Source organism: Cannabis sativa, chromosome 5 (genome assembly GCF_029168945.1).
Source record: "Cannabis sativa cultivar Pink pepper isolate KNU-18-1 chromosome 5, ASM2916894v1, whole genome shotgun sequence".
Lineage (NCBI taxonomy): Eukaryota > Viridiplantae > Streptophyta > Magnoliopsida > Rosales > Cannabaceae > Cannabis > Cannabis sativa.
Window position 1 is genome coordinate 70706379 of NC_083605.1, and position 11205 is coordinate 70717583.

Consider the following 11205-nt stretch of genomic DNA (forward strand, 5'->3'; position numbering starts at 1 on the left):
TTCCATAATTGTAAATCAAGTTCCCAGCCATCCACATTATTAACTTCCCATAAATAGAAGTTGTACGTAAGAATTATCTTCTCTGAGAAACTTTAATGAATGAATCAAAGAAACTAATAGCATGAACAAGAAATCATGATTACTTAAGATTCAGACCGATCTACTATTGATCATCACTGTGATATGAATTAGGTCTTTATAGTAAACGACATGTTTGATATTGGTCCATGTCCTATATAATATCTATTATATATAGCACCTTCACCGAATAACGATGTCATACTACATCAATAATTCAAATTAAGATTGCTTGCACCGAATAACGAGCATCAGTGAACCGTACTAACAATCATTGATTAAGGATTCTATAATTTCTATATGTTGGTAGCTATTTTATTCATGACTAAGTGATCTTAATTCTCCATACAATACAAGTTACAATCTCATATATGAATAAGAAATTTTCTTATATTTATATATAAATTATTCAACTTAAAATATTAATAACATTCAAGCATATATCCAATTGCTCAACTAATATTTATAATTAATAATGTTTTTACAATCTTTTTAGGACATAAATCCTAACAACCATTTCTTATGTAATGTACAGTTTATATTGTATTAAATTCTTATGAAAAATACAACAATAAATAAAAGGAATAAATATTTATTGATGATGTATCTTTATTGTACAAAAATAAAAGCCAGGCCAACCGATATTCATTTTTAAGCGATAAAATGGAAGGAGCTAACAACACACAATAAATAATTAAACACAATTTAATATATATGCATTTTTTTATATGACTTTAATATGCATTAATCTAATGTGATTTTAATTTTATTAATTAGTGATGATGAGCTTAACATTGGCGTGATAAGCAGCCCCAGCCTTCCAAAGCTTTGGTATAGCATTGGTAGAATGAATCCAATAAGTATAGCCTAAATTGGTTGTAGCTTGAAACCTCAATGTAATGGGCCCACTTGGTGGATTTGCCATATCCCAAACTGCTCCAAATGCTCTACGCATGGCCTTCCATTTTTTGGTGTCCTTATGCCACAATTCAACTCTTGCGATGTCGTTTTGGCCAGTAACATATAAAAGAGTTAAAGCTAAGTAGTAAGGATAATTGCTGTGTTCATTTATCTTGTAGGTTATGACACTAATATTATTATTAATAATGCGGCCTTGGTACTTGCAAGAGATCCTTTTGTATTCAACTTCAACAACACCATAGCTCGTCAACTTCTTCTCTGACTTTGGAATAGCTAACTTTGAAAAAGCTCGTGGGCTCATAATGAAGTCAGTTCTATCTCCTTCTCCATAATCACTCACTACTATATTGACCCCATCATAGTTGCAAAGTTGAGGGTTTTTGCACCTAACCTGAAATATACATTTTTGATTAAATTAATTATTAACTAGGTTATACGTAAAAAAAAATATATACAATACTTGAATTCACTATAAAATACAAGCCACGTGTTATATTATATTTGACAGTAACCTTATATTATGACAATGCTAAAAGATTAGCATTACAGATGATGTCATATTACTATTGGTGCATACATTAGATCCCACATGAAATGCCACCTTGCAGTAGTTTTAAGCAACGCTTCTATATTATATTATATGTAGAAAGAGGTGGTCATGCTACTCATCTAATCCATGTATTAATTTGTATATATGTGTTTGATCTTGTGTGGTATCTAGCCATGGTGAAAGACAAAGAGAAAGAAAGAAGAAGAGGAAGAAAGAGAGAGAAAGATCAAAACAGAAAGAAAAACCTCATGTTTATTACGAGAGAAAGACAATGTATATATACAAGTTGTTACAAAGAATGGATAGCTGTAAAACTCAACTAACAACTAACCAACAGTAACTAACATTGTAACAAACTCTAACTGTCTTAACAGACTAGTCTCATTCTCACTTCCCCCAAACTTGGAGTTAATGTATGGAATTGGTGCATACATCAACTCCAAGTTTTTTTAAAAAAACACATCAAAACGAGAACTAGAGAGAGTCTTGGTCAAGCCATAGACAACCTGGTCAGAAGCAGGGACATGATGAACAAGAACCAACTGCTGATAGATCTTTTCTCAAACAAAGTACAGATTCAACTCAATATGCTTTGTTCTAGCATGTAGCACTAGGTTAGCTGTTAATAAAATAGTACTAAGGTTGTCATACCATAGAACTGGAGGTCTAGCAAGTCAAATTTGCAATTCTAAAAGCAGAGGATGGAGCCATGTAAGTTCTGACACTACTTGAGCAACACTGTGATATTTAGCTTCAATACTCGATCGTGAGACTTTGTGTTGTTTCTTACACTATCAGGCAATCAAATTGGAGCCAAAAAATAAGAAAATGTTAGATGTAGACTGTTTATCATCAGGGTCACTGGCCCAATGAGCATCACTAAAGGTAGTGACTTTGAATTCTAGGAGTGGTTTAAAAATCCATGTGATACTGGCCCAATGAGCATCACTAAAGTTTATGTAGACTGTTTATCATCAGGGTCACTGGCACACTTTATTCACGCTGTAAGAAATTTCATGGCGTGTAATATTGAGATATTAGTGTGTTCCAACAATAGATCGATATAGTTATTGATTAGGAACATGATCTCCCTCATAAGCAAATATGAGATATTAGAGTGCAATAGTGTTAAATGGCAGGGATAGAACAACAGTCTGAGAATTTGTTGAATTGGGACCTGACTGGTTTGCAAAATATGTGGGTGGGGATGACATGGGAATGTGAAGTTGATCAAGATTATGAAGATTAGCATGAATGGATTGATCAGGTTAAGGCATATATACCAGTTTGTGACAGATTGTCAAGGGGAATCATAAAAGACAGTGATGGGATGGGAGCATTTTGAGTATTAGTGGAACACTCACCAATAGGCAAACCAGGAATGCTCATACAAGAAACAACAAGAGCAGGTAGTTCAGTTGGGAATAAAGGATTTAGGAAGAGAGAGTGAACAAGTCTGTTATGCCACAATTCAAAGTCTAAAATAGGAGACTTAGAACAGTGAGGACATGAAATTGAGTTGGACTTTAAAGCATCTGAATAATTGGTGACAGTAAAGACAGACTTTAAGCTTGAGGATTGAACATCTTTTCTGAGAGAAGATTGAGAAAGGGGAAACATCTTGAACTGACCTAGATCAAAAGTATACATGCCATTGTGGAGAGTCCCAGTCAGAAGAGTGTCCCTGGTAACCTGGTCCTTGACATAACAAACATTAGCATGAAATTCAAAGAAGACATTATTGTCAAGAGCGAATTTGGAGACACTTAATAGATTTTCTGTGATCTCAGGAACATGTAGTAGGTTATTGAGAATTATAGGTTTAGCAGGGTCATTTAAAGCAAAAAAAGTTTGACCATAGTGTTTGATTGATAGACCTGTACCATTCCCAAAATATATCTGATCTCAACCATTGTAATAAACAGTAGTCATCAAGTTTTGTGAATCTGGTGTAAAATGATTTGTGGCACCAGAATCAGGATACCAACTGCCATTATCAATAGGAGTGTTTTGAGCCAAATTAGCCTACATTGAGGGAGAATTTACAAGTGGAATAGCTCATGTGAAACTTTTGTCAAATTGATAAAAGCAATCGATGACAGTGTGACCAAGCTTGTGGCAAAGCTAGCATTGAGGTCTATTATGATGTTGAGGTAATTTTCCTACTCTGGTTCTAGTATTTGAACCTCTCCCAAGATTGTAAGATGAAGATGCTCCTCGAGAGAAAATTCCAGGATAAGAGATTCGATTTAGAATGAAAATTAGTGGAGTTAGGAGGAGGAAAATTTTGATAGGAAGGGTAGTACTGACCTCTCTGTGCACCATGATGTTTGAAATTTCTGTTAAATTGAGCAAGATTTGCTTCAAGTTGCAGCAGAAATTTAGATCTTGGCACTGAATCAGCAATAGCAAGATTTACACTCTGATCAACCTCTTTGTCAAACTTCTCAACCCTTGACTCCAAAGCTAAAAGTAGAGCTTCAATTTTTGCTACAGAATACTCTAATATTCATGTGTTGGAGGAGATAATGAAGGTGTCATACTTGCTTGGTAATCTCTTAAAGATTGATGTGATGTGATCTCGAGCTGACAGAGATTCACCAACAAAGGCTAGTAAATCAACATGTTGCTTCACTTTGAGTAAGTACTTGTCCAAAGACAGGGTGCCTTTTTGACATTCTAAAGCTTAGTTCAAAATTCAAGGATCTTAGATGAAACTTGAAGAGTATAGTGTTTTTCCAAGGCTTTCCAGATCTGCCTAGCAGTATTACACCCAACTATTCAAATGAGAATACTCTCATTCATGGACGACAGAAGCCATGTCATGAGTAATTGATCTTGAATCTCCTAGCTAGTTCAAGAATTCTGGATTATATTTTTGAGTTGCATGATTCGCATCTGAAAGAAACTGAGATTAAGGAGGAACATCTTGGATAAACTTCTGGAGTTGATGTCCTCGAATAGCAGCCAGAACTTGTTGCTTCTAGAGAAGAAAATTGTGATCATTGAGCTTCACTGAGAGAGTATGCTCTATTTCACGAGTTCTATTCCATGGAGTCGCTGAAGGATTGTGAATTGTTTGAGCTGCTTGAGGATTGGAGGAGGAAGTGCCAGCACCATTAACAACTAGATTCGCCACTAATGAAGGGAAATGCTCTAGTACCATGTTTGATCTTATGCTGTATCTAGCCATGGTGAAAGATAGAGAGAAAGAAAGAAGAAGAAGAAGAAAGAGAGAGAAAGATCAAGACAGAAAAAAAGAAAGGCCTTGTGTTTATTATGAGAGAGAGACAATGTATATATACAAGTCATTACAAAGAATGGAAAGCTGTTAAACCCAACTAACAACTAACCAACAGTAACTAATATTGTAACAAACTCTAACTGTCTTAACAGACTAGTCTTATGAAGCTCCACATGGGGTGCAATTGGTGTTGGAGTCAAGTAGTGTAGGTAAAGAATATAAGCATGAGTAAAATAGGGCTGCAGAAATTTCAGAAAATACAATTCAGTATTAAGGCACTATGTTCAAAGCTTTGGACGAGAGATCAAACTAGAAAGTAGAATTCAATTATTTGGTCCAGACCGAGCAATCCTATAAATACAAATTTATGAATTGGATTATTATGTGAGAAAAATTACAAAATCAGAGAAAGGCTAGTTAATATAGATTTATAAGTGATAATAGTGCCCGTTTTGTAACTGGAATTCAAAGACTCATCAATTTTTGTTGTTTGTTAAATAAAATCAACTCAGTTTAATGACATAACAAGTTGGATCATGCTACATCATCAAGACCTTACCCAAGAATAAGTTAAGTTAGTTATGTTATTAGTTCCTTTTTTATGTTATTGTAAAGGCTTAACCAGTTGTGGTTTATCTTATATATATATATGTATATAGATCTTAGTTTTCATTATATTTTGTAACAAACAGAAACATAGATAGATAGAGAAGGGAGTTCATTGTATGGTGAGGTGAGAGCACTTGTTGAGAGAAGGAAAATCTGAGAGCTTTGAAGAACAAAATCGAAAAGCCAAGGAAAGAAGTAGATCTATCTCAGGGTGATTCCAAGGGTATAATATCAAAATTAATTCTTGCTATTTTCATAATGAAAGAGGAATATTTAATGGGGATTAGGCTCTTCACTATTGTGAAGGAAGTTCGAACCTCTATAATTTTGTGTGCGTTCTTTCATTTCTGTTAATTTTGGTTTCAATTCAATTCTATCCATTTTGATTTTTGGTCTGTTAATTGTATTTTCATGCTAGCTGAGATTGTTTGTTAATCCCAATACATTTGTTTTTAAACACTGGTACAGTGAAAAAAATTGTGCAAAAGTGCCTTAGGTGATTGGGTATTGGTACTAGTCATTTTGATTTAATTAGTTGCAACTTTGAATTGGATCAAGAGAAGTAAACATTCTAAATTCAAATGTATACTTCTGTGGTGAATATATATAATTAATCTTGTGATGTATGTTTGAACACTTTTTACACCTAAGACTCTTCAATTGTATATATATATTATTTATACCTTATAACATGCACCACAGCCAGCTCCGTCCTTGTAGAGTGCCCTAGAAACTCCTGAGACATAGCCATTATTGATGGCCCTTCCATAATCGCCAAATCCACAAGCTCCACCTAAATTATATACATATATATAGTAAAAAATTAAATAGGTATATATGTTTTATGCAAATTATATATAGGAATATTAATATATATTACATACTTCGACTCCCATAGCCATCTGGACTGCTAAAATAGGTGGCTCTTGAAGCTGTAAACGTAGCATTATTAGAGGCACTACTACAAAACGCTGGAAAAAGCACAAGAATAATATTAATTAGCATAGCACATAATTGTTTCTCCATTTTTTTGTTCACGAATTAAAGAATTAAATTAAGTAGTTAGTTTTCAACATATATGATATAATATAAGGAAAGACAGTATAAAGAAAAAGATTATTGAGCTAATATATATATATATATATATATATATATATATATAAACAGAAGAATCAGAAAAAAGAAGTTTGTTTGGTAGCAATGAAAGAAGGTATGTCATGTATTTATAGTGTTACAATGGTACGTAAGGGCTAGTAGAGATGATGGTTTGGTTTAGGATGAAATCCACGTATGCGAGATTTGCTTAGGAAATTTTCTAGCTCACCATCTTTCTAATTGAATGAGATGTGTCATCTTCTAAATAATGTTTTTACATCATATTAATTAATTGTTCGTAGTTTTTAGAGAAATGCATGTCAAAAGGCACATTCACCTTGTAATTCTCTAACCTTTATGGATGCCACAGGTGTGTTTTTCTAAACTCACTACAAGAAATATCACTTTTACCAGCACAGTTCGCTACTGCGCTGATAAAAGTAACTTTTACCAGCACATTTCGCAAACTGCGCTGGCAAAGAGGTCAAAATTTTACCAGCGTACTTTGCAGTGGTTAAAATCTAGCTAACTTTTACCAGTGCATTTACGTTTTGGGAAAAATTATTTTTGCCAGCGCTTTTCATTTTATGCTGACAAGAGTACTAATACCAACATTGATTTGCCAACCCCCTTTTGCCAACACATCACAAGTAAATTTTATTTTACCAGCGCAGTACCAACTTTTGCCAGCACAAAATTGTGCAAGCAAAAGTGACATTTCTTGTAGTGACTAGTTTATGATAATAAACTAGCAATTTAGATGAAAATGTGATTTAACAATTTATTTTTAAAGAAACCTGTCAAACAATCGACTGACCACCCCAACTAGAGGACTAGCTGAGAACGATCCTCCACAGTCGTGATAATCTGAAAAATGATCTGGTCGTTAATCACACACTAATCGAACGGTCATGATTCATCCACCAAGTTTGGTTTCTTGTCTCCTTAGAACTCAAGAAAACAAAGGTACTTGAACAGATTATTTGTAACGTTCCCGCTTCAAGCCTCTATCAGGCCTTCCCCCACGAATTTATGGTTCTTATACACGAGTACGTCACTCTGGCAGCAACCTGGACTGACGACTGGCCTTACAAATCAATACGAATATTTTCAGCGTGCTTTGTCTTCACTCGCACGCTTTTTGAAAAAACTTTCTAGAGGTCACCCATCTTGAAATTACCTCAAGTGAAGCACACTTAACTGTGGAGTTCTTTCGTGATGGGTTACTTAGAAAACAAGATACACCTTGTCATCTGGTAGCCCAAAGAACTCCACAGTTAATTGTGCTTGACCTAAGGTACTTTCACGATGGGTGACCTCTTACGAAGTTTTCCTAAGAAGTGTGTGAGTGAGGACAAAGCACACTGAAAATACTCGTGTTGGTCTGTAGGGTCAGTCTTCAATTCAGCAGCCAGAGTAATGTACCCATGTATAAGATCCATATATTTGTGGGGGAAGTCCCAATAAAGGCTTCAAGCGGGAGCATTACAATATGGTATCAAAACTTTGACCCAACCGGAAGTGTGGTTGACGAGGACGTCAGATCTCGTAAGGAAGGGTGACAGTCAGTAGTTCCTAATCCATAAGGAGAAATATCCAGTAAGTTGTGTAATCCTACACTGTTGGATTAAAATCCTCAATATGGGCTCATATGTATATTAGTGTATTGCTATTTGAAGCTTGGCCCAAAATAAAGTGATCATTTTAGTAATTGTGGGTCATTTGGTATTAAAGTGTCATGGGCTAAATGTGTAGATACCCTAAGCGATATTTCTAATTTATTGATGGGCTAAATTAGAAATACTTAAAATTAATAACCTAGCTATGAGGTTATAAATTGGTAGTGGTCCCCAAGAAACAAGAGCCAATTTCTATTCTCATCTTCCCCCATCAAGAGAGAAAATTAGAAAACCTAAGTCTTGTTTTCTTGGAAGATCATTACCCAAAATCACCACAAAGATTATCTCTACAAGATGGATTAAGATCATCACTATCTATGAATTAAGGTACGCTTCCGCCATTTGAATTCTTCTCTTTGAATCAACAAAGGTATTCTTTAGATCTATAGTTATACACTTATAATTATATGTAATATGTTTATCTATAGAATTGAATTTTGTTGTTGCATATTTTATGAGTGATATAGAAACTAACAAGTGGTATCAAGAGCCACTTTTGATTGATTCTTTGAGAATTTAAGGTTTATGTTAAAGAAATTTGGGAAATTTAAAAATTAGGGTTATGGTCTTTCCACTTTTTGGCTTGAGATATAAATTTATATATGTTTATATCATGATGATTAAGTAATGCTATTTTTTGGGTTTAAATTTTATTTATTTGTTTTGGTTTCATAATATATCGTTCTCCTCTGATGTATTGATGTATTGATTTTTTATGACTACCGTATAAATATAACTTGATGTTTGATTGCCATTGAATCAATGGTTTAAGATAAGTTATGAATTACAGTAGCACACCCTCGAGATTACAACAATACTCATTCCAAATTATTACTACAATTACCAATAAATTCAAAATACATGTTATATCTTTTATCCTAATATCAATTTCGTAGTATTTTTTTTTTTTTCATTAAGGGGATTAAGCTTTTGGATATACATATATGGGAATTAAGGATTTGGTAAGATATTATTTGGTATATATTTATTGTATTCATTATGTAAATATATATATATATATGGGAATTAAGGATTTGGTAAGATATTATGTGGTATATATTTATTGTATTCATTATGTAAATATATATATGTGAATTAAGGATTTGGTAAGATATTATTTGGTATGTATTTATTGTATTCATTATTTAAATATATATATATATGGAAATTAAGGATTTGGTAAAATGTTATTTAGTATATATTTATTGTATTTATTATTTTTTATTTGGGATTGATGTGTTATTATATATTGAGATAAAGTCAAAACTCATTTGAATCAATTTTGTTCAAATTTGGCATACTAAAATTTTAAAGTTTGTCTCTCATTCTAAATGAGTTGATTGAAACATGATGTCGCCAAAGCAACCTCTCTTGTGTAGATTGCTCATGAGGAATGTTAGATGTTTGTGTGTGTGTTTCTCATGTAAGTATTGATCGGCCCAAAGGAAGGTTATACTTATTTTGAGGGCACACATACTTGTGGTGATAAATATGTGACAATTATAAGGTTTCCATGTGAACAATATGTACAAATTAAAGATTGACAAATTGTTTGACAGGATTTATTGTCAATATTTGATTGCTACAACAAGAGTACCGCTTACAGTTAATATTATTGTCCAAAGACTTGATATTAATGGTGTGTTTGGTATCTTGAGATGGGATTTGCCATTATTTGAACTTATTTTGTTATGTTGATTCTTTTGTGAACCCTTGGTTATTTTGTTCTATTTTTTTGCTCATGTTTTAGTTATATCTACCAACATAAAGTTAATTCTCATGCCAATGAGATAAATTTTTAAGTAAAGGAAAGATGCAAATATGCTTCTTTAGCTACCTTGTTTAAAGAAAGGATAAGGACAAAGATAAAATTCAGTATGTTGCATATGGAACACTGTTAAAGAAAGTGCAAAAGATTTTAGATATGGAATTATCTATGACTTTTACAAAAGGAATTAAAATAAGGTTAAAGTGTTCCAAGTATGTCATTAGACATATCTAATGAAAATAAGTTTCTCACTATGGTTTGTTTTGTAAATGATTTAATTTATTGTACCTAACTATACTTAATAAGTAATTTTTTATGAAATTTCTTATGTAAGTATACTATGGAAGGTTATCTATGAAACTAAAAGCCAAGTGATGATGAAAAATTCATCTTTAGGGGCAAAAGTGAAACATCTACATATGAGGCTATAAGGATATTCAAACTATGGTTAAAGACTAGTTATTTTTTGGATTTGAAAAAGACTTATACAGTATCATCACCTAGATGAGTTTTGGTTTTGAATTCTATTTTGAATAAGTTAGGACATTATTGTTCATTTAGAATTTAAAAGTCTTTTCCAATATTGGTTCTACTAGCTCTTTAATTTATGAATTTATTGAAATTTACCTCATATAAAGAAACCTTATAATTTCTCTTATGGTACAAAATATAAATTGAATAATGAGAATTCTATTATACTTTGGTATAAGTATTAAGATTATATCTCCCAAAAGGAGAATAGAAGGACTTATTTTTAATAGAATTCTTGATCCCTTGATTTAATAAATTTTAGATTTTATAAAGGGGTAACAAACAAACATAAAGAAATCAAGCGACAAAATAAAAGTTTCATTATCTAAGAATTTATGCTATATTTTGGTAGATCTTTCCTCATGGTTTTATGGAATGATCAATAATAGTATCTAGTCTTCAGACTAATGAAACTTGTTTTGTTCATAAGACATTAATCTTTAGACGTTTCTTTTAAATTTTTTAAACCATAGTTGACAAATCAACTAGGTAAGAAAATTAAAATCGTTGAAACTAACTATGATGGTTAACACTACCATGGGACGTATGACGAATCAAGTGAATAACGTCTAAGATTATTTTGCACAAATACTAAAGAAATGTAATTTCATCTTCCAATACAAAATGTTAGGGAAACCTAACATGAAGGGTATTTGAGAGATGTAATTAACATTTATCTAAGGACATGACTAGAAGTGTGATAATTCATTCTTCGTCATGAAACTCGTTT

The 11205-nt window shown here is 32.6% G+C and overlaps 2 protein-coding genes and 1 pseudogene across 2 annotated transcripts; all 3 read right to left on the reverse strand.

Annotated features, from left to right (window-relative positions):
• Nucleotides 1-656: 656 nt before the first annotated feature.
• LOC133038006 (uncharacterized) lies at nucleotides 657-4819 on the reverse strand. Its single transcript, XM_061115910.1, has 2 exons — nucleotides 4589-4819; nucleotides 657-3327 (listed from the first exon to the last, which is right to left on the reverse strand). Exons 1-2 carry the CDS (start codon nucleotides 4740-4742, stop codon nucleotides 2813-2815), a joined length of 669 nt encoding a protein of 222 aa, XP_060971893.1. The 5' UTR covers nucleotides 4743-4819; the 3' UTR covers nucleotides 657-2812.
• On the reverse strand, nucleotides 657-6528 carry LOC133038005 (expansin-like B1). The gene is made up of 3 exons (XM_061115909.1): nucleotides 6287-6528; nucleotides 6086-6195; nucleotides 657-1390 (listed from the first exon to the last, which is right to left on the reverse strand). The coding sequence occupies exons 1-3, from the start codon at nucleotides 6426-6428 to the stop codon at nucleotides 848-850; spliced, it is 795 nt and encodes a 264-aa protein (XP_060971892.1). The 5' UTR covers nucleotides 6429-6528; the 3' UTR covers nucleotides 657-847.
• Nucleotides 6529-7291: 763 nt separating this feature from the next.
• LOC115718297 (small nucleolar RNA U3) lies at nucleotides 7292-7484 on the reverse strand (annotated as a pseudogene).
• Between the last annotated feature and the right edge of the window lie 3721 nt (nucleotides 7485-11205).